Genomic DNA, 23,405 nt, shown 5'->3' on the forward strand with positions numbered 1-23,405 from the left:
GGCGGAAGGGTCACTCTTTAACTGAGGGGTGGAGACCTTAGTGTCTTGCAGGTTTTAATTGGTGAGAATCTGGGGCGGAGTTGGCGTCGCCACCGCCGCGCGCTCAAGTCCGCAACCCTGTCTTGGATTTGAAAACACTGTTCCTCTCCTGGCCAAGATTGTCCCATTTTTTTTCGAAGGACCGAGCTTTCGGGTCCCGCTAAAGGCGTGCCGGGCGGGGAGGCGCGGCGAGACTTTGAAAGGGCCGAGAGCGAACCTCGGAAGAGGAGAGGGCCGCCGGGCCAGGCCTGGCACTGACCACGTGGGTGGACTTGGGCAAGAGAAGCCTCTCCGGGCCTGTTCCCTCCGGGAATACACGTGCCTCGTGTTTGCTGTGGGGTTCAAAGGCGAAGCACCGGTATGTTCATGTTAATCCCCGCTTTCTAACTTCTGAAAAGTTGTCCCAGCTGGGAACGTGGGAGCTAAATTTGTATTTTCCCAGAAAACTGCCATTTCCCATCACTCAGGCTCAAACCGGAAAAGACTGTGTATCACGAATTCACAAGTTTTTCTCCATCGAGAAACCTATTTATTACTCTCCTACCCACTTCCTACAGCGTCATGTTTGAGAAGCTTTGTGCTTAACCATCGAAGTGTTCCCTGAGCACCTACTCATTGTTAGGAACCGTTAGGCTCCATGCTAGGCAGTGGAGATAAATGAGACATGACCTTACACTTGAGCTCCTGGACCAAAACAAGACCACAGAGACAGACTACCATGTGTTGCAGTACTTAGAAATGTACGGAAGCAGTTCATGAAAGTCGACAAACATTTTCTGAGCAGCTAAAACTCTGAGAAAAGAGGTAAATTAGAATCTAGTGGAGAAGATTTCAATACAATGCCATGCTAAAAACTCTGTACATGAGGTTATGCGAGGACCAAATGAAAGACAGGCTATTCTTCTGGTGGGGGGGTGGGGGGTGGGGAGAGACAGGAAAAGCAGCTTCAGGTGTGCCACCCAGGAAGCAAAATTTGAATTAGTTGGATCTCTTTTACGTCTTTTATTTGTCTTGGATATTTATAGAAGAAATGTAATAAGAAATCAAGAAAAGAATGTGAAATTTCTGCTGGTTTATTTCTGTCATTTCTTCAGCCTTTCTAGCAAACGCAGTGGAGCAAAGGACTAACAGCTGGGTGGATCATGTGGCCTTTCTACACAATACCGCCTCTTTCCTGCGGTCTCCTAAAGAACCAGGGTTCCACTGTTCAAAGCCAGCTGGGGTCTCTGCTCTTTCTTCTCTCTTGTACAGGGTTAGAAGCCTTGTTAACAGGAAGTGAATTTCTCCTATCAAATACAGTCTTCTGTTCATTGTCTCCTTGCAAAAAGGTCAGTGCCGGGTCTCCCTCGTAACCGAATATTCCCGAGAGCATCGCAGCAATTCCAGGGTTTCCATATGTAGTACGTTCAGGTCAGATCCGGTTTCCCCTTTGGTGGTTTCGGGGCCTTTGTGTTTGGGTCTGAACTCCTTCCAGCTTTTTCCCCCCGATATTTTCAAGGGCACTGCTTGCACACCATATTGCTGATACTTAAAAGCAGGCTGGAAAACATCCAGTATGTAATGACCACATCTTCATTGTTGGAGCCCATTAAATAAGTTCTTCAGTGCGTGCACTGTGTACCTTACTGGTGGATATGTGATATCAGTGTGTTGCCAACCAAGAGATTTTCCTTTGCGGTGTAGATTACCAGTGGGGAAGAATGAATTTGACTATGACCTTTGCCGGCTTGCCCTTAACAACATGGTTAAGTCCAGAGTGTTTATAGACTACTGAATCCCGCCTCCATCACTCTGGGTCCCTGGACAAGTTATTCATTGTTCTGAGTATGCATTTACTCATCCACGGCACAGCAGGTACCGGAGTGAAGGTAAACGTATACCGATTGCTTGGCACATGGTATTCCTTCAAGCACTGGTAGTTACTGCTCATTACTACTGAACCCGGCCTGCCAGGCTCCCAGATTTGGCTCCTACTCACCTCCTGATCAGCTATTCCCTCATCCACTAGTTACTCTTTGTTGTAATTTCCCTTTTGCCTGTTCTCTCCCCAATTGATGGGGGCAGCCACTATGTCTTGGTAGCTCCCCAGTGCCTTGCATACACCTGGTATATAGCAGGAATTCCATTACCTGGTTTTCACTTTGGCCCTTGATCCCAATTTACTGGCCGTTGGTGTGGACATATGTCTGCCCAGCATCCCTTCCTTTGAGAATCCACTTTTCCTCCTTTCTGCAGTAGTCCTGCAGCATCGTCAGGAGGCTAAGAGAGGGCACGTGGCCCAAACCACATCTGCAGTTCCCAGGACTTAGGCTGGGGCCATTGGGAAGACCTTCTCTGTTTGTATGGTGAGCTGTGAGGTCGTGTGGGCTTGAGGCTGCCACCATGGAGACACATGGAGGGGGCCCACCTAGGAAGGAAGCTCTAAGATGCAAGCCAAGGGCCCTGGTAGTGTTGTCTCAAGTTCTGAATCCATCCAGGCCCTAGTTCACCTGGTTAAGAACACGTGTTCTGGAGCCAGCTGCCCGGCTGGCTGTCCTTACTGGTTCTGTCATTACTGACTGTTTCGGCCTTGGGCAAGCCACTCATCCTCTCCTTTGCCTTCATTGCCTCACTTGAAATATGGGGTTAAGAATAGTACCTACCTCACTGGATTGGGTGGAGATTAAGAGTATTAATACATGCAAGGCCCTTAGAACGGTACCTGACCCATTGAAAGCCCCTCGATAAGCCTGAACTGTTGTTATTATGTGGTATTGAGATGTCACAGATTTCTTAGTCCCCCCGTCAAAAATATTCCTTTTTTAAAATTATTGCTAATTTGAGTTGTTCTTTGTTACGTGCAACCCTGAGGCCAGGCCAATACAGCCCCGTTCCCTCATCGTGCCATGCAGTTGCCCCCGTGGCCCCCCGTGGGACTACGACTCCACGTATCAGTTCATACGTGTAAAGAGAAACACCTGACACATGAAAAGTGCTCGTAAATGTTATATCTTACCTGGGATACCACCCTTCACTCCAAGAAGAAAGCCATTTTTTTAAAAAAACTCCCCTTAATTACGTAAATAATACCTGTCTCTCTACACAACTCTGTTTCCCTGATGAAAGCTATGGAATTGGAATTGCTACGTCAAAAGGCGTGGACATTTTAAAGGCTTTCGATCCATCTTTCACACTGGTTCCAGAAGAGGTGCGCTGTTCTTTACGATCCCTCCAGCAGTGGGCGGGGGAGACCATAACAGGCACACCCACTGGCTTTATCACTCTGGTCAGTTCTTCCCAACTGATCATGGGAGTTTGGGGAATAATCTGCCATTTTAATGTTCTCAAGTTAGAACAAAACAAAAAAACAAAAGTGGGGGAGTGAAAACACTAGCCTTTCAAGATTAGCTACAGAGAGCAGAGCACCTGAGGGGTGGGCGTGGTAAGGACAGCCACATCAGGAATCACGCACCACGGCTCCGACACAGCCCTAAAGAGACCTGATACGAGGGACCTCAGCCCCGGCAAGGAGGCCCTCGGAGTACAAGACTGCTGTCATGGCAGCGTTCCAGAACCACGGACGCTCCTTACAGACCCACGGTTCTCCAGCTGGTTGAAATACTGTGCCAGGTGGTTTTGTGGGACATGAAATGCAGGTAAATTAAGCGAAAAATAACCAAGTGCTCTAAAAGTGTATGCCAACTGTCGTAACATCTAAAAACTGGAATTGCGTGGGAACAAGTGCCAAGAGGCTTAAGAAAGTTTATGCGGGACACCTTAAATTTGAGAAAATTCCGTTACCTTAACCGAAACCTAGCGGAGAGATCGTCGACTGAATTTTAGCCATAAAATACCTCTGTTCGGGGTCACTGCTGGAGCAGGGCTCTCCAAGGTTCCCGTCGGCGTCCTGGTGCAAACTTGGTGGTGGATCCCAAGAGCCACACTGTTGGAAACTACCCAGAAGAACAGAGTCTTTACTTCCTTTGCTCTACAATGGAGAAATCCAATCTGTGGGCGACCTCTGGCCTCAGCAGAAGTCAGCGTGGGGTCGCCAGGCAGGCAGAGCCACAGAGGCGGTGTTCTGCAGCTCACCATACCCACCCTGCGGCCAAAGCAAGACCTGACCCTCGCAGAAGTCCGACCTCTCAACTCTGAGCAACGCACGTATTCACCCAGCAATTACCATTTAAGTCACCAAAGGGGCCGTTTAATCACTTGTATCAAGGGGAATACATGAAAGCTTCCCTGGACCCCCTAACAAACAAAAAAAAGCTAAACCAGCCTTTGCAGTAAAGAGAGCTGCCCTTTTTACCACCTGTTTCTCAGAAACCTTCACTGTTTTGTAGCCAAAACGGAAGGGCCAAGTCCAAATTACAGAAGCTGGAAAGTCTCATGATAAGTGAGCTGAGAAAGATCTTGAGTTTCTTTAGGTGTTGAAAGGGCAGTGGTAGAGTGTCTAAGATGCCGTTTGTTAAGCTACAGGCTGACAAATGACACCAGGGAGCTAGGAGAATCAGTTTTCAGGAGTCGGATAACGATCTAAGATACACTGCCAATAGCGTTCACTACTGGAGATGAATTGGATAAAACCACTGATTTCTTAAACTTTCCTTATTCAACTGCAGAAGTGCTACCTAAAAGACAACGATCTATACCAGAGGCTGCTCAGCCCCCCCCCCCCCCACCCCCCAAGCCAAGACCTAGAAATCCATTTTGGAAAACAGGTACTTACAGGCTAGTGAGATTATAAATTGTTTTAACAGGACCTGGTCAGCTCAAGTTTTCATTTTCAAAGAGAAATGACACGTTTAGAAGAATGAGAGCTTTTCAAAGATATTCATTCTAATCTACAGACCTGTGAAAATGCCATTCATCTGGGCTTTGATTATTAGCTTTCTCTCATAAGCGCCCTGCGGGGTACGTGGGAACAGGGGGCAAGGACGGGGTCTCTGCAAGCCTTTCCTCAGCGAGGCCACCTTACCTCACACAGCAGCAAGCCACCGTACCTGCCCGAACCAAAGCTGACCTGGGGAAGTTGAGTGATTCCGCAGTTTTTAAACTACCTCCGCACGCACGCCCCTCTGCCATGAGCCTGCATCGCAGCCGGTCAGAGGGAAGGTGGCCCTGGGTGCATCCCGCATGGCCTCCTGCTCTGTTCTGAGCCTCGGCTTCCTCATCAGACTGCAAAGCGCCCTGTGTGCCGGACACTGAGGACCCCAGCCCACGACAGCCACACACGTTCATGTTTTCGAGAGCAAGACGGCCCCACCTCTCCCAATCCTGCTCGTAAGCAGCGTCGCAGGAAATGGCCAGTGCGCCGCTGCCGAATGCCACAAGTGCCAGAAAGGGAGGTATCGGCTGAGAAAAACTGTCAGTGTGTCTCCGGCAGGTTTGGGGAAACCCGCGTGCCAGACCCATGACGCCGGTGTCAGGGCAGGCAGGACACAGTGGGATTCGAGCTTCCACTCAGCTTGCACACGGCGACGCTGTAGAGCTTGCCGCGGATGGCATCGGATGGGTTTCTGAAGTCCCTGGCGCACTAGCGTCGTGTGTTCTAGCCTAGGTCAGGCGGGCAGTGTGCGGGGCCCTGCAGCCAGACCCCAGGGGCGACTGCCAGCACGGAGCCCCCCACCCCCACCACCTCCAGCCACACGGTTTCCAGCGAGGAGAGCCGTCCGTGCCCGACCACCAGCCGCCACTGCCAGCCTCGCTTCAACGAGAGGCCACCTCCTCCAGCCCCGACGCTCGGGGCTCCACTGACATCCCCGAGCAGCCCACCCTGTTTCCTGAGAACCTTGGGTAACGGCCGATGGGGATGATAGAAGTGAGGACTCTGTTGCAGTAAGTTTTAATTTTGTCCTATTTGCCAAACTTTGCCTTAAATGAATCACAGTAAAACTGACAGAAAGGTCAACACAAATCTTGACATATTGTGGTGCTCGGACATGAGTGTGACTCAGGGAGCAGTGTGACCCCGACTCTGCACCGAGGGGCCGGGGGAGTACGCTGGAGCAGGAAGATGTCCTGACTCAAGTCACAGCTGGGCTCCGCTTTCGTCCCCGATCGAGTGTGCGGTCTGGGCCAAGCCTCTCCACCCCACTTTCCCGTTGCTTTTCAGATTGTCCGACGTTTCTCATGGCTCAAATACGGTTGGTTACTGAGAACAGTGACGACGGTGGCAGCCACCACCGAACGAACATCTGCCGGGTTCTGGGTGCAGCGCTGGCACTTCACAGATGACAACCGAGAGAGACCTTGTTATCCCGTTGACCAGATGAAACGAGCGAGGGTCAGATTAACCATTAACGGCCCAAGCCAGGGCCTGACTCCAGCCCGGCTCTAAAGCCTAGGGCCTCATGCGTCCCGACACAGTGTCACTGAGTGCCATTGCTACAGAGCAGCACATCTCCAAAGCAGAACCGAACACAGTGCTGCCCAACTCAGCTGGCCAGGCCGGGGAAGAAGCTGGCTCCTCGGCTCATCCGGGAACTGAGGCTCCGAGGGCGTGTCTGCCCTTTAGCCCCTGCTCCTGTCAGTGCCCCCCTCCCCCCACCCTTTCACACCCTGTCGCATGTCTCATTCTTGCTTCCTCTCCATCTGAGGTGCTGACAATATTAGCTAACGCTGGGTGAAAGGGTGGTTCAGCTATTACCGGACTTGGGGGCAAAACCTGTTCAATATGAACACGGCAGCACTCGGCTCCCCTCCCGCAGGGAACGAGGATGGAGAACCGCATCTCCGCAAGCAGCTCAGCCCCACCACAGATGGAACGGCAGCAGCTAAACAGCGGACTCGGTCTCCAGTGAGCGGGTCCCTGGGCCTTGTCCCAGGCCACACCCCTAATCTAGTCACTACAAGTCTTTAGCTGAAGACAGGCTGGGCCACCCCTTAGGCTTCTGAAGAGCAGAACTTCTGCTTGGGTGAGGACTGACACACACACACTGCTGTCGCCACCGTTCCAGCAGAAACTACCGCAACTCACGTGCACATTTAACGACGCGAAAAACCCACCCACGAAAATCTCAAGTTGAAAATGGATAGAAATGATGTGGTTAAAACTTTTAGTTTAACCAAAGGAGTTTTTTTTTTTGACTTGTCACATTTAAAAATATTTTCCACATGAATATTTTTTAAGGACACATAATTATGTTCCCCATCACAAATTTAGAATTTTCGACAATATATTTTATTTTCTCATAAAAGTTCTACCAAAATATATATTTTTTCTTAACTTAAAAATACAGCTTTGGAAAACAAAATTTGAGTTATTATAATTCACCACGTTTTACAAACAGTGAAAGGAAAAATTCAACAAAATGGATTCAGTTTATAAATATAAAAATGTTCATTTCACAAGCTTGGCTTTGCCCTTTAGTAACTTAAAGGTGGGGTTCTTGCTGAGTTTCTTGTTAAAGATGACCAGGAGCTCCTCTTCGGATTTGTGGTGTTCATCTGTCACAGCATAATACTGAGCTAAAACCTTCACAAAGAAAAACAACTGTCAAATGGGTGTATCAGCCCTGAAGACTTACCTAAAATGTTCTTTCTTTCATCCAAAAGCAGGGCAACAGGAAAACATAAAAGACACCGAGGTGCTGGTCAGGCAGGTGTGTTCTGCTTGTGAGCACGTTGCTGCATGTGTGTCGTCGTGGGGTGGGGAGAAAGGGGTGAAGGGATGAAGTACAAAGCGGTAACTGGGAGGGGGTCACGGGGTTGGGGGCACGCACAGGGAATGCAGTCAGCAGTACCATAATGGCTGCGTGTAGAGCCGGATGGGTGACGGAGTAATCGGGCGCGGGGGAGGGAGTCATTTCATAAACTATCTAAATGTCTAACCAATGTACCGTATACTTGAAACTAATAATAAAATAAAATGCTAAAAAAAGTTAAAAAACAGAAAGAAAAGAAACTGTTGCTTTGGAATAATCAGAAGATAGCAAAATATCTAGAACAGTAACTTTCGAATAAGGACCTGATGGGATTTGGCCCCACCCCCTCCCATAGCTCGGAGGGGCTGCTGGGGAAATGAAGACACATGCGCAGAGTATTTTAGATTAAGAAAAAACAAATCTGGGGGTCGGTGAAAAAAGCGGAAGGGATTAAGAAGTACAAATGGGTAGTTAAAAAATAGTCATGGAGATGTAAAGTACAGCATACGGATATAACCAATATTATAATAACTGTATGGTGTCAGAGGGGCATTAGATTTATTGGGGTGATCGCCTTGTGAGTTATATGTCTAATCACTATGTTGTATACCTGAAACGAATATAATATTGTGTACCAACTATAACTGAAAAAGTATTATTTAAAACAAATAGAAAAAAAATTTGTACATTTTAAAATAAAGAACCAGTTCTCCCGGCTTATATACTTAGGTTCACGGGCCATACCTTTTTCCTTAGCTTCTTGATTGCTATTTCATTGTCCGGGGCCTGTTTCAGAATTGCTTTAATGGTTCCCTTCCAGTTGAATTTACCTACAGTATAAAGAATAATATGCAAAACATTTTGTTGTACTACCAGAAGACTGAAGGAAGGATTTCTGCAGTATCTACTTGCTACCTGCGAATGAACTAATCCTGAATGAACAGGATGCCACGGGGCCACAGAGCAGGCACTGACCCATCCAGGCGTAGTGCCTAGAAGCCCCGCCCGCCTTTCACAGGACTTGTTCTCAGAGCGAGCAGTTGACTAAGCAGTACAAACACCATCAGCGCTACAGAGTCCTAGAGTTGCATCTAGTGAACTCGGCACAATGTGCTCGGTACCCACTACGATCATGGGCTGTCTAGGCCAGTAAGCAAGACAAGGCTGAGCAAAAGGAGCTTAACCTTGATCAAGAGGGCAGCCACAAATGACGACTATACGGTGGGCTCGAAGACTCATTCTACAACTTCATGTGAATCTATAATTATCTCAAAAAACTTAATTAATAAAGCCTCATATGTAGAGAGCTGGGGGGTGGGTTCCAAGCCAAGTGATAGAACCCAACTTGTGCAGTAACAGCCTCCCTGAATAAAGCCTCGATTCTCATCTGGGTCCTTGGCCCTAATCTTGACCGGCAGGCCCCAGGGATGCTCAGGCCTGGAGAGAAGGAACAGCCTTGTGGGGGAGGCAGCCTTTAAGACGTCCTTGAGGGCCAGGGACTGGACTCTGGCAAGTACACATTCCAGCTGAGGGAGTGGGGTGGCCATGGAGTGCCGAGCAAGGAGAGACCAGGGACAGACCCAGAGATACGAGCACAAAGGCCAAGTCTGGATGGAGGAAGGGAAGGGAACAGGGTCTTGGAAAGAGCACCAGGTTTATTTTAAATTCTGAAGATAATATGTGTCTCCAATCCAGACTGTTTGCCCTTTTATCCTTAAAGCTAGACAGGCCTCTAAGAGTGACTCGCACAGCTCTCACTCATTACTCTGGAGAAACTCATCTGTTTTCAAATTCTTCCACGCCCTCCCAAGGGTCTGACCTGCCAGAGGCCCTGGGTCACCCGCCTTCCCCAGAGGGCAGAGTGTTCCCACACAGCAGTGATACCTTTTACAGCGGCTTCGTGGTTTTCTGGTTCTTCACCCTCAGAATGTCCTGGGATCTTTACCTTTTTCTTCTTAGAATCTGCACCAACTAAATAGAGATTAAAAAAAAAAAATAGATTTCGCATTTACGACAGCAGCTACCGCTTACTGAGTCTGCCGTGGCCAGGCCCCTTATAGCGTCATCTTGCTCATTCCCCAAGCAACCCAGCCCCACGGGGCTTCTCCAGGTCAGGTGAGGAAACGGGGAGACCTTCTGCCTTAACTTGGTGCGAAATGCAACGACTAATGGATTCTACATGTCCCAAATTCATAGCATTAATAATTTTAACAAAGCCCCGAGCATAAGCTCGCCACACACCTTCCGAAAGCTTGCGCTTTCTTCTCCCTGGACTGGTTTGCACTCCTTCCCCGGCCGTGTCTCTCCCGTGGGCTCCATCTCCATCCTTGCCCCGGCTCCTCTTCCCTGCGGCGCTGGCCTTGGCGTCCGCGCCCCCGGCCGCCTGCTCCGTCTCCTGCCCCGCCTTGCGCCTTTTCGGTTTGTGGCTCTTTGAGCTCTCTCGGTGGTTTGCTAACTTCAGTTCTTTCTTCGCTTCTTTCCTCTCTCTCTTGTTCTTCTTCGCCTCTGCTTGTCCTTCCGTGGTGTCGTTTGCTCTGGGGGGTGGCACCTTGGTGGAGGTTTCTGCAGGTGGGTGTGCCACCTGGTTGTGTGGCCGTTCGTCTTGCCCCTTACTGACCGGTCCCTTGTTATTAAACAAAACCAAGAAACACGTAAGTCCTCCCTCCAGACTCGCTTGTGCACACCACGGCGTGTATCTGCCGAACACACTGTTCCCGGGATAAGGTCTCACCGTTTTAGAACTGTGACCCTCCCACACACACACACAATCGTTAAAATGTAGGAGTAAATGTACACAGTGCGAAGGACTCCCTCAGCCCACCGCCCTCTCTGCACTTAGCAGACATTTTCGTTCCCCTGGAAAAGTGAAGAATCCTTAAATCACTTCAGCCAGACATTGAATTTTGGGTCACTAGTCACCTTTCTTATCAAAGGTGAGCACCTAGGTGTGGCAGAAACCACTAGAGTTATGCATCTGAAGACCTGGGTTCAAGTTCCAGCTCGGGTCAATTACGAGCCAAGTGACTCAGGGCAAGTTACATTTATCTGCTCAACTCTTTTTGCTCATCTGCAAAATGACAGGCAATGAAACCTACCTCATACAGTCGATGTATGAATAAAACGAGGCAAGAAATGCCATGCGCTTAGCGCAGGGGACGCTTAGTAACGCGTCCAGCATATGGGAGGGTTTTGTAAACTACCCAAGAGTGGATGGAGGCACAATCTAATCGTCACTTCGATCCAGCGGTTACCCTCAGAGGAGCAGTCAGGGACCCCTGGACAGCATGTCAAGCATGCTGGGTAAGGGATCACAGACAACTAAATGACCAGGCACACTGGGATGAGATAAACTCCCCATTTACCGCACTACCTGATTCAAACCAGCACACAAATCCTAGTTTTAAAAATGACTTCAGCATAGCTAGTCCCAGTGCCTGCTGTGCTCCCTGACTCTACACCAGACCCTGCTCAGCAGAGGGCGCAGAACAGTCTATTCAGTGGCCTGTGGGCCTGAAGCGTCTGGAGCAGACGAGAGACGGCCGGCAGCGGCAGCTCCAGGAAAGCATGGGCCGTGCGCGCCTGCACGCGCCTGCACACCTGGCCACTCCATCTCTGTAAGTTAGCAGCCAGCTGACCTCACAAGTCACCTCTAGTGCTCTCGCTTTGGGAGACTGTCTCACAAGAACAGAGCTGCTGCCCCCATGCTGGACTCAACAAAGGAGGTCTGGTCACCCGGGTCTGACCTTGATGCCGAGAGAGCAGCCCTCGGGGAATGGATGGTAAACTAAACTGTTGGCGTTTTCAGAGAAACGGAGTAGTCCAGGCACGTGGCGGGGTTAGGGAGAGGCAGAGAATGAGCCCAGAAACGGACTCTGGAGGAAGAGGGGGACAAAGAGACTCCGAAGAAACCTCACGCCTGTCCTATAATGTTTGTGCGGCACCGTCAGGTACTGCAGCCGCCAAGCGCCACAGACCTGAGCCGGCCTCCGCCATTCACACCAAGTGTGGCTGGTGCCAGGCCTCGCCCCACCCGGCAGCCTTTCCTGTCGTCTTTCTACTTTGCGCCAGGCGCCCTCGGCCACGCCCTCGCGGGCCCTCTGCCCTAACGGCACCCTCCTCCGCGCTCTGCCCCTCCTCTCGCCTGTGTTTCTTCCTGGCGCTTGTCACAGCGACGCTGCAGCGTACACCCAAACGCGTGCTGTCCCCAGAACACAGCTCTGTGAGGCGGGGGCTCGGGCCTGATTACGCTGCACCCACAGCGCCCAGGTGCGACCTGTGCTGGGTACAGTGGAGGAGAGAGAGCCGCCCACCTCACGCCTGGCGCACAGTGAAGGGAGGGAAAGAGCTGGAAGCGGGCACGGACGGGCCGCAGGACGCTTCGCTCCGCACCACGGACACTGGGATGCTCGTGGACGTTCCCAGGGCAAAGGCGAAGCCACAACAAGCGTAGTTTACAGAGCTCGGGGTTTACCACGAGCTGTTTCCTGACTATTTTAATTCTTATGTTCACGGTTTTAAAAGGGATGAATTTTTTTTAAATCTCCTCAGTTGAATTTCAAATCTTTGATTCTTAGGTAAGATAAGGGAAATAACCCTTAAAAAACAGGTGACAGATAAAGACCAATTAAATGATTGGTTATGTGGTTTCGAAGGCCAAAGATGTAGATTTGAGACAAATGCTAGGTACACTACGAAGATAAAGCTTCATCTTTATCTCAACTTGCTGCCCGCACTATTCTTTCTACATGAAGTCAATCAATTCCCAACTGTGTGACCAGAATAAAAGACCAGTCACGTCTACTGGTTTTAAAAACTACTACTGATGTAAGTCTGCAGATGGGAGTGAGCTCCACACAGGGAGAGCGCGCCACTGAATTAGTAGGGAAAAGTTAAATGAACCACCTAACCAACCATGTGGCTGTGAGGTATCAGACCGAGACCCTCTGCACGTGTCTGCCACACCTGAGTCTTGCACGTCGGACCATGCTGACTGACAGGCAGTTGACCGAATTGTTCCAGAGGGAGGGATTCTCCCTCCACCGGAGGAGTAAGAGCGCCCACCCGGTGCCCAGTAGATGCTGGGCACGAGGCAGGAGCTTTTGCAGCCTCTTCTAACATCGAGGGGCCTTCGTGACCTAAAAGAGCACCTAGTCACTCTGCGCCCCCACCCTGCCTACTTTCCATCACGGCACTATCGCCACCTGAGGTATTTGATATTTCCGCTCACGGCCTGGCACAGATCAGGCACTCACTAAGCACTCAATAGATGACTAAATACAATGACACACTTTTTAAAGAAAAGGAAGCTAAGGCTGAGAGGTTAAACAACGCACCCAAGGTCAAACACTTGGCAGAGAGCAGAGCTTCAGCCCAGGTCTGCCAGACCCCCAAAGCTCCTTGTCAACACCTCCCGCGGCCCGACTCCTGAGCCGACAGGCCACGTCCGCTGGTACCGTGACCAACGGCGTCTCGGCACAAGAAGGAACTCTTCCCCACAGCACGTTCAGTTTATTCTTTTCCACAAATGAAAGCCCAAGAGGCTCTATGGAAAAGAAGGCTGTTTTGAACTCCGAAAACAAGACATTCCCATTACGTTATCACTAATCGTTTTTGCCATACCGCAAATCTAAAATTAAATCTGACTTACGCTGCTGGAAGCTTCAGAAAAGATATTCCACACCTGCTCCAGAATGGATTCGTTATGAATTTTTAAACTGTTCTTCATCCAATTCTACAAGGAACGAAAAAGAAAAAACACACTTTTCCATCTGACAGGCACACACGAAGTGTCTGATGGGCTCATAGCCCCGCAGGCAGAGAAGTCATTATCAAATACATACCTGAAATTTCGCCCTTTTCCTGGGAATGTTGTCAAAACCACTAATTTGCTCTAAAAGTTCCTTCACTTTGGGGCTGACGTTGGGTCTTTTTATTAATTCATTAACTTTCTACAAAAAAGGAAGATAAAACAAAAGCAGTGAACACCTGACACATGAGTTTCATGTAGCCACGGCTCCAGGGTTCACCTTTCAAGTAGAGATTTTCTATTAATGTCTGTGCTGACAAATTCGACACGGTACTGGAAGGCCTAGCTGGAGCAATCAGGCAAGAAAAATAAATAAAAGGCATCCAAGTTAAAAAAAAAAAGAAGTGACACTCTCTGTTCATAGCCAATCTGGTCGTATATGCAGAATACCCTGAGGAGTTCACAAAAAGAACCTTTGGAACCAATAAATTCAGCAGAGTTGCAGAATACAAAAGCAACCCTGAAAAAGCAAGCTGTATTTCTACCAACTAACAGCCTGAAAACAATTCCAATAGCATCAAAAAGAATGAGTTATTTAGGCATAAACTTAACCAAGTAATTCATGAAAGACTTATCTACTTAAAAGAACAAAATAATTGCTGAAAGAAATTAAAGAAGACACAAGTAAATGGAAATGTCCAAGGACTGGAAGACTTAAGATGTCCAAAACTACCCAAGTGACCTACAGATTCAAATGCAATCCCTTCTGGAAAATAGAAGACTCTAACTTAATATTCACTCACATGGACTCTCCGGGGACCCCAAGTAGCCAAAACAACCTTGAAGCAGAAGAACAAAGTGGAGGTCTCACACTTTGATTCCAAAGTCTACTACAAAGCTAGAGTAATCAAAACAGTCTGGAACTGGCATAAAGACAGACGTGTGGACCGAGGGAATAGGGTGCCCTGAAATAAACCTTCACGAGGATGATCAAAGGCTTTTTGACAAGGATGTCAGTATCATTCAATTGGGAAAGGACAGTTTTTCAACAAATGGTGAATGTTCTTAATTGGAGACTTAAAAATGGTTAAAATGGTCAACTTTATGTCATGTATAATTTACCGCAATTTTTGAAAACTAGAAAAGAATATAAACAAACCAAAAGTGATCCAAAGAATCAGACAAAAAGCATACAGGGACTAGAAAATAAATTGAGACAAATGCATCAAGATCTAATAAATAAATCTGAAATAGCAAGAACAGGAGAGATGAAAATTAGTGCCTAAAGAAAATGCTTATGGGAATCATGGTGAGGGAAGAAACGGTAATTATTAAAGTTAGGGGAAAATACACAAAAAAAGATGGTCACCAGTGAGCCCTTCTCTGTAGAGGACCCAACAATAAAGATTTTAGGCTTTGCAGACCATCCAGTTTCTGTCCTAACTACCCAGTGCCATGCTTATAGTGCTAATGCAGCCACAGACAACATGTAAACAAATGGGCAGGGCTGTAGTCCAATGAAATTTCATTTACAAAGAGGTGGTGGACTCACGGGCCATAGTTTGCTGACCCCTGCTTTAGAGATTTCATTCACGACGTGAGGACAATGGATAGGGAGCTTGTGCACATGGGTTCCTCAAGCTGGGGGCCTAGGAATGTCCTGTGTCTTGGGAGGATTACAAATACAGTGCCCAAGTGTGGCTTGATGGTTGCCAGCCTAAATATCTTAGTTAAGGGGTTTCACTAGCTTCTCAATATGCACTGGGCAAACTCTGTCAGTCCTCTGAACAGAAGCCTCTCCCTCCCAAGAGCCGGTCACTCAGTGAGCTAGGCGACATCAGAAAATTCACATTTACGCTCTATCCTAGAGGGGGTAACTGTTATTTATTTGGTTTCTAGGAAAACACAGACTGTCCACATAGATGATATCTGTCTTTTCATTTTCCTGCCTTCCTTTCTGAATCCTTCCTCCTGCCATCTATTCTGTAAATGGTGACCAAATTCTGGAAGTTACACCTTTCAGGGAATTAGGGATTTCATTGCTTTGCCATTTTTACTGTGCATGTTTTCATTTTAGTTTGGTAGAAAATTCTTCACATTTATTAAAATGTCTTTATTTTGCCCAATTCTGATGACCAAACAGACATGACAGATTAACATGGTTTGAGTTACAAAAGCTGTATTATTACTAGAAGCAGATACAGATTAGAAAGCTTCATAGCCAAGAAAAAGCAAGTGAGAATTCTAAAATATTTGTGCAAGAAATCTTCAAAACATAAAATAGATTATAGACAAAATACACTAATCACATTCACAGAGAAAGAACTCCTTCTCAAGGTTTAGTTGCTCAGTCTCAGTCTATCTGAAGACATGATGTTTCTGGGTCTTGTCTGCATGGATGATGCATTTTTTTAGTTTCTTCAGCTTCCAAAGAAGATGGAAGATGTCAGCTAAAGCTACTAAATGAATTAGAAAGGCCTTACCTGAACCCACGCCTGCTGTTTTATATCGCCTTTGTGGGTTTTACCTTCGTAGCCTTTGCCACCATACTTCTGATCTTCACTTATGCATTTCACATGGTTTTTATAGTCGTCACCCCTTTCAAGAGATAAAAGGTTCTGCCGTTAGGTTGATTCTCATCCTGGAGGCTCTAATGTTAGCATGCCGCCCCCACCTTCTGCAGGCCACGCTGCACGGGCACCCCACCTGTTTTACCTACTGTGCTCATAACTTTCTGGTTGGAACATTTTCCCTCCTCCAAACTGTTCAATATAAAACCCACCACCAAACTTTCCACCCAGTTAGTACAGATGCCTTAAACCCAACTGATAGGCAGCATTTTTTTTTAGTCGTAAGTGAATATATACAGAATGAAAAAAAATTTGTCTTCAATATATAATTAAAACTTCATGGGGATGAAATGTACAGCATGGTGACTACAGTTATTACTGTATTATGTATTTGAAACTGGTTAAGACAGTAAATAATAAAAGTCTTCATCACAAGAAAAAAAATTTTTTGTAACTACATATGGGGATGGATGTTAACTAGTCTTACTGTGGTGATCATTTTGCCACATATACAAATATTCGTTATGCTATATACCTGAAACTAATATGTTTCATGTCAATTATACCTCCATAAAAATAATTTTTTAAAAATGTGGTATCAGGGCACTAAAAAGTTCTTGATCTCAGAGTCTTGGAAAGAAAGAAAACTTGATTCTGTCTCACACGATCTTTTCAAAGCTGTATAGGGTCCTTGGGAAAATGTGTGGCACAAGGTAAGAGGCAAAGTCCCCTAATGAGAAACAACCCAATTTTCACCTGTTTTATATGTTACGCTTCCTCCTAGGATTGGGTATGAACAAAACTTTAGCAGTTTCCAAAAAAATTTTTTTTTTAATATCACTGCTCTAGAATGAAATTAAAATGGACTGTTAGCAAATATCCAAACGCCAAACACCACAGAGGACACTGGGCAGATGCACCAAAGCTGCCTTCTTACTGGGACCTCTGAAGCTGAAGGGAAGTCAGCCACCTACCAACGAGCCTCCTGAAGATGCAGCGGGCAGCTGGGACCGCGCTGCCCCTCCCGGGAGGGCCTGCCGCACTGGGGTGCCGCACTGGGGTGCCGGGCAGGAGCCTCGCTCCCACCGTTGCCTCTGACTTTCCGGGGAGGACCTGGTCTCTTCTATGGGTCAGCCCCTCCCTGTGCATCAGCAAATTCGTTTTCTGGTCTATAAGTCCATCCGTCAGTGGGATCAGCACACCACACCCCTGACACCCAAGTGCATCGTGGTCACTCTGGTAACGGTGACGAGATGACAGCAAGTGCCACTGACTGAGCAGACGCTCTGGCTGCACAGCTCCCTTCCTTTAGTCTCTTTGTAACTCATCCGCACCAAGCAAATGGTCTTGTAAACCCCTTTTTATTTTTTCATAACTGTTTTCTGCAAATTTGCCTCTATTTTTTAAAGCTTTGTGGAAACAGGGCCTCTAAAACTGGCTGGACCTTTACGATGGACCGACATGAAGTATGTAGAACGTACCAGAAATCTGTACCGCAGTCAATGCAGGAGAGGCATTCGCAGCCTCTGCAAAGAGCCACGTGCTTTTCCACTTGTATTTTCTTCACTGATTCACCACATGCATTGCATGTAAAAAATACCATTTTTAGCTAAATGATTAAATATTCTCTATCCAAGATAGGTTTTAAGTCTTGTCCTAAAAGAACAACAACAAAAGGAAAAACAGATAATCATTGTAATCTGAAACTTTAATTCCAAATTAACGACCACACAGCTAACGTCGGAACCATAATTCACATGAAGATAACTACAAACAAAATCGAAGTTGATTAGCAATCTACATACAAGTCTACCACCAAGTGGGCAACATCGTTAATTACAATTGACACTAAAGGCTGACAAGCTCAGCACGTGCTGCCCCTCTGACAGCTTCACGCACACTGACTGACTTACTCCTCAGAGCAGCCCTGAGGGAAAGACTGTCGCTCACCATGACAACAGAGCGAGCAAGGACCTTGCCCAGGGTCACGCAGCAGCTGAACCGGGACTTAAACTTGGCAGGCTGGCTCTAGAGATGAAGAGTTTTGGGGGCATTAAGTGAAATATCTTACCTTTCCTGATCTCCCTCTCTCTCATCCACCCTTAGGTCCCCAAATACAGTGAGAGCGAGCGTAACAAGGTGAGACAGCAAGGTTTAGCAAGTGGAGAAAAGGCCTATAAACAACTTCTGTAAGCACAAAAAGTATTCCTATAGGTATGACTCTGTATCCTCAGGTGTTAAAATCTGAAGATGCACCTTCGCTCTTGGCGGACAGCGAGTGGGGGAGGGGTCTCCTTCACAGGGCTTCTTGGCGAATCAATAAAAAATGGAACCACCTGCAGCTGTCCCAGCTGCTGGGCGCTGCGTTACTGGAGGGCGTTCACAGACCCCGCTGCCCCCAGCACTGAGCTGACGTTACGCACGGACCCATAACCACCACGTAAACATCCACGGAGCGGCTACTGTGCTCAAGAAAACATGAACTCATCTAAAAGTGTGACAGAAGTCATGTAACTTTCCATGCTTACGTAATTTTTAATCACTGAATCTTTAAAGAGTACTGTTGTTTTACATTATAAATAAGTTTCGCAGCAAAACCGTGAGCGCTGTTTCGCCCAGCACTTCCTTCCTCGCTATGAAAATGCAGGAAAGGATCAAGCAAACCGATGCAGTCTGCTTCAGGACAAGACTTCATCCAGAAACCCTTCAACACGAATGAGTGACTCTCCGTCCGCAGAGAGTTCGCAGGCATGAAATCAGCCTGTCCTCACCGCCACGCTCCCGGTCACCGAGGGAGCGGCCACACCTAAGCAAGGACCAGGGCTGCTCCTGCCCACTCAGCCTTGGATGGAAATATGCCATGACTCCAGGGTTCACAAAGGCCCAGCTGACCTTTCATGGGGGGCCTGCTGCGGGTCACTGCTAGACGTCAGCTTGCCTGATACGCTACGTGCAAACGCAGGACCCTGGCCCCGAGTCCCCCTCCTCGGCTTGCCATCAGGGTCAGTTAGCAAGGGAGGGCACGGGGTCAACCACAGCCTCGCGCCGAATTCAGAGGCAAACAAACAGGACTATTCGCGCTGTGATGTGTAGCAACCGTGAGCATCTTATCTGTTATCGTGAAGATGTGTGAAATAGTTGCAAGCTCTGGGGAGCTGGCATCACACAGACCGTCCATGTGATGCCAGCTCCAAGCTTAGCATGCTGCACATGGCAGATGGATGCTCAAATTAATAACAGGCAGCAAGGACAGTGGCCACCCTGCCTCTCAGGGGAAAACAAAGGCCAGAACAAGAGCCAACACCACATTATCAAATAAACAGTCTGGAGTGGCGCTTCGCTGTAAGAAGAGCAAACCATTAACTAATCACCAAGAAATGGATGGCCATGGCCGTCACGTACACAAGATAGACGCAGCTACGATTAGCCAAATGACCTGCTGGAAAATGTCTAAGTCTTTTCACCGTCGGAGTCAACAGAGAGAACTCCGCTCGAAGTTAACCTGGGGCTTTCTGACCTTCCTCGTTGAGGTCTATCCGGTTTCTTGATTGAGGGGAGAGGGGATGGTGGGTTCGGCAAGCTCTGGGATCCAACTGGGAGACTTGGTCCGTCACGGAAGGTCAGGAATTAAAGGCCTGGAAAAGACAGGTAGGAACAAAACGTATGGACCAAAAGAAGCCTGTGCAGTTCACAAAAACGATGCTGGGAATAAGCAGGCAAAACATGTCATCCCTCCAGGGGTTAGCCACACACAGGTGAACAGCAGCTCGGCAGAGGTTTAGGATCTGGTCACACGACTATCGGAAAAATACCTCTCCGCCCACTTTCGTTCAGTCTTTTATGGCAAATGTTCATTTAGAAATGTCAGTTTTCTGTTGTTTTTACAGGCAGAATGGGCAGCTTGCACAGCAAGTCAAGCCTCCATCTCTCAGCACCTTCCTCAGGATTTTCGGAGCCTTTGCTGCATTTTTACTCTTGATACGAAATAGGGAGTGTGGCTGCCTGCTTCCTAATGAGATTGGTAAGGCCTGTAAGGAGCTTACTTCTCTTATTCAGGGTCACCTTGATCGGGCCTCACACCTGACCCAGCCCCCTGGGGAAACACCTGTCATTTATGCAGGAAGCACCTGCATGTGTGTGGGAGGTGGGAGGTGGGGGTACTGCAAAGAACAGCAAGCTGAAAATCATCCTCACTGCACAGGAGACAGGTGTCCCAAGTCCCAGTGCAGGCTTAACAATTTCAGAAGTGTAAATGCGACGAACTTACAGAAAGACACCATGTGAAAATTCAGTCCCTATCAATGAAGACAGCAGACATTGTCTAAAAAAAGTTGAACATATTCAAATTTCACGAGACTAAATAAATATGGAAGAAATTTAAAAATTAAACTCTCAAATGAAGTTTATGGTAAACTCATAACATTTCTCCTTTGGAAATTAGGAAAGCTGAAAACATGCTGCAGGAACTTTTAGGACACCATTTACTGGGCTCAGATATCATACATGTCAACATTTAGCCCCAAGTGTAAAGAGACAGCATCGTTTATGGGGCTGAACCTAAATAAGAATCCCCTTTTCCTTCTGTGGCTCGCCACTCTCTCTGTCCATGGCCGGGTCCCAATCCAGCCTCAGAGATTCTGTGTGCTCTTCCTTCTAGAGACATGGGCATGTGAAAGAGAGAGGCCAGCAGAAAGCAATGTTCAGTTCGTGGGCTGCTTGAGAGCATACGCGGGTTCTCGCCCCAGGTAAGTAACTGTAATTCAGTTCAGCAAACATTTATTGGATCCATAGACACCCAGTGTCCTCCCTCAAAGTAGACCAGGTCTTCTGTGTGAGCTCCTGGCTGTCTTTTTGTCTCTTGGTCCGTTTACTGAGCTCTCATCACATGCCAGAACCCGAGAAAAAGATGAATTACAGAGCACGACCGTTAGCCCTCCACGAAGCAGTTTCACATTTACCATCACAACTGCACCAACACCTCCAGAACAGGTATGATCATACCACCGCCCTCCGTGAGAGGCAACCGAGGCACACCGCACGGCAGGGGCAGCCTGACAGGCCAGGCGACAAGCCCAAGCTCCTGCCCTGCCTCTCCATCTTGACTTGTCATGTCTTGGCCATTACTCTCCATCTGGGACCTTGAGACCCTCATTCCAAAAAAAAACAAAAAACAAAAAACAAAACTTCAAAGGCTCTACAAATGACTTGCATGTAAAATATGAGGATCCTAAGTCTTAATCCTAAGGCCAGCCCACACTGAGCAAGACTGCCCATGTCAAAGCGGAGGATGCTGGGTACTGGAAAGGAATGCTGAGTTGAGGGGTAGCAGAGTAAAGGGCTGGGAACTGGCGAGGAACTTGAGGCACCTCAGTCTCATGAAGATGGCAGCTGGGGCTAGACTCAGAGGCAGAGGATCTGAGCTGGAGCCTGTATCTGCCAATTAAAAACTAAATGACCTCAAGCTCAAGGTATCCTAACTGGAATCTGTGTATCTATAAATTGGGCCTAGTCTACTGCCATGCCAGCCTAAACACACCGATCTCGTCTGATCTCAAAAGCTAAGCAGGGTTGGGCCTGGTTAGTACTTGGATGGGAGTACTACCTAGGAATACCCGGTAGGCTTTAAAAAAAATAATAATAATAAAAATAAATGGGTCTAATCTCTATCTCAGAGCATTGTGCAGAGAGTTAAGGTACCAGAAGTGAAAAGAGTCATCTCAATGCTAGAATTTCCTGTCACCTATTAATTTGCACATCAATGCTATTAAACCCTAATCTCCTGACAGTATCTCCTAAACCAGTTTCTTCGTAGATGACCTTCAATCCACCCATCTATCTTCAGAAATTCTCTCCAGCCTCCTCTGGCTCCCCGCCCCAGGGGTGCTACTCTGCCACCCTGTTCCCTGATAACGTGACCTCGGGTTTAGTTCTGAGACTGAGATTTGGAGTGACTTTTTTTCCACCTTCCTCCCACTACATCTTCATGTTGTTTGTTTTATTTCACAAAATCTTCATTCACTAATCTTAAAACATTCTCACATAGATACACACAGACCTAAATCCCATCAGCACCACCACCACCAAAATAACCCACTTGACAGGCCGGGCTGGCTGGCAACCTCAGCACAGTCCGCAAGGAGCACTCTGACCTTTAAAGCTAGTCACTGCCCCTTCTGAACTTTAAGTACTCCTATCTGTGAAACACGGCGTCAGGCCCACTAGACCTTCTAGGGGTAGAATTCCAAGAAACCATGGGTATGGTGTAAGGGAAGGCCAAACAAGTACATACTGTCCACCATCCTGCCTAAACCCCCAAATATGGGGGTGATGAGGGTCTAATGTACATCCACGCAGGACTCTCCCTTGATCTTTGCAAAAACCTTAGGACGTACGTACACCTAATTCCACTTAACAATGAGCAAACTGAGCTGGGAGAAGTTAAGCCAATCTCACCCCCTCCCCCCACACACCACTAGCATTGTTTTAAACAGCATTTCTTCACTGCTGTAATAAAAATCTGTGGAAGTGTACGTATCAGGCTCTACGCTAGATGCTGGGGCGCTGGGGGTGCTCTGTGAACAAGTCCCCAGAGGGCCCTCTCTGCAGCAACGTCAGCCTTGCAAATACACCCCACCTCGTTCCCCTACCTGTCTGGTCAGAGGTAGGAAGGAGCTGCAGAAAATTCTGACATTTATTGAGTACCTACTATATGCCAAGCCCTGTTTTATACAGGTGGTTAGCACGTTTGTGCTCACGTAATCCTCACACAACAGTTCTGAGTTAGGTTCTATATTATTCCCTTTTGACAGAGGTTAAACTTGCAGCAGGTCACACGCATCCAGTAAGTGGCAAACCTGGATTCCCACGCAGTTACTCTAGCCTTAAGTCCATGCTCTCAACCACTATGCCCTAGGGCCTCCTCCTTAGGGACCAAGCTCCCCAAGTCTCAGAGAGGACAAAGACTTGTCCCAAGTACGCAGCAAGCCTGAAGCCCAGTCCAACGGTGACCAATCGTCCCGCTCTGCACAGGGCAGAGGGTTCCCGGCACGAGACCCTTTACGTTTTAAAACCGGGACGAATAGGTCACCCTGAGTCTAGGACCCTTTCCATTTCCCCTGAATGGCTTTCCCTCTCCGGTGTGTGAACCCACGGAGGGACTAATGGTGGAAATGCAGGCGTCGGCCACACCGCTCCCTCCCCTCCTCACTCTCCGAGCCCGGCGTCCTAGGTCGGACCTCTGGGCCGCCGCTCCTCACCTCTCGGCCGGCGCCCGCCAACGGTTCCAACCGGCCGCGGAGAACACGTGGAATCGCCGCCACGGCCAGCGCCGCCGCCACCGCCGGGCTGAGCTTCCCCGCGCAGAATTCGTTTCCGAGCCGCCCCGCGCGCCTGCGCAGCGCGGCCACACATCCGGCGGAAGTG

At 48.1% G+C, this 23,405-nt stretch overlaps 1 protein-coding gene and 1 long non-coding RNA gene across 5 annotated transcripts; one reads left to right on the top strand and one right to left on the bottom strand.

The window, feature by feature from the left end:
* Positions 1 to 5: 5 nt before the first annotated feature.
* Positions 6 to 7,912, top strand: LOC120582851 (uncharacterized). Of its 3 annotated transcripts, none has more exons than XR_005647665.1 (2): positions 6 to 397; positions 1,134 to 7,912. It is a non-coding gene; the product is annotated as an uncharacterized LOC120582851 (long non-coding RNA). The 3 variants fall into 3 exon arrangements; XR_005647666.1 differs by having other exon boundaries at positions 11 to 843; XR_005647667.1 differs by having other exon boundaries at positions 12 to 843; positions 1,291 to 7,912.
* Positions 5,851 to 23,385, bottom strand: LYAR (Ly1 antibody reactive). Of its 2 annotated transcripts, XM_039838194.1 has the most exons (10): positions 23,240 to 23,385; positions 19,501 to 19,618; positions 17,465 to 17,639; positions 15,897 to 16,011; positions 13,508 to 13,615; positions 13,315 to 13,398; positions 9,909 to 10,290; positions 9,552 to 9,638; positions 8,412 to 8,497; positions 5,851 to 7,498 (listed from the first exon to the last, which is right to left on the bottom strand). In XM_039838194.1, exons 3-10 carry the CDS (start codon positions 17,584 to 17,586, stop codon positions 7,364 to 7,366), a joined length of 1,119 nt encoding a protein of 372 aa, XP_039694128.1. In that variant the 5' UTR covers positions 17,587 to 17,639; positions 19,501 to 19,618; positions 23,240 to 23,385; the 3' UTR covers positions 5,851 to 7,363. The 2 variants fall into 2 exon arrangements, with proteins under 2 accessions (XP_039694128.1, XP_039694129.1); XM_039838195.1 differs by lacking the exon at positions 19,501 to 19,618 and having other exon boundaries at positions 23,240 to 23,367.
* Positions 23,386 to 23,405: the final 20 nt, after the last annotated feature.

The sequence above is a fragment of the Pteropus medius genome, unplaced genomic scaffold (assembly GCF_902729225.1).
Source record: "Pteropus medius unplaced genomic scaffold, Ma_sr-lr_union100, whole genome shotgun sequence".
Lineage (NCBI taxonomy): Eukaryota > Metazoa > Chordata > Mammalia > Chiroptera > Pteropodidae > Pteropus > Pteropus medius.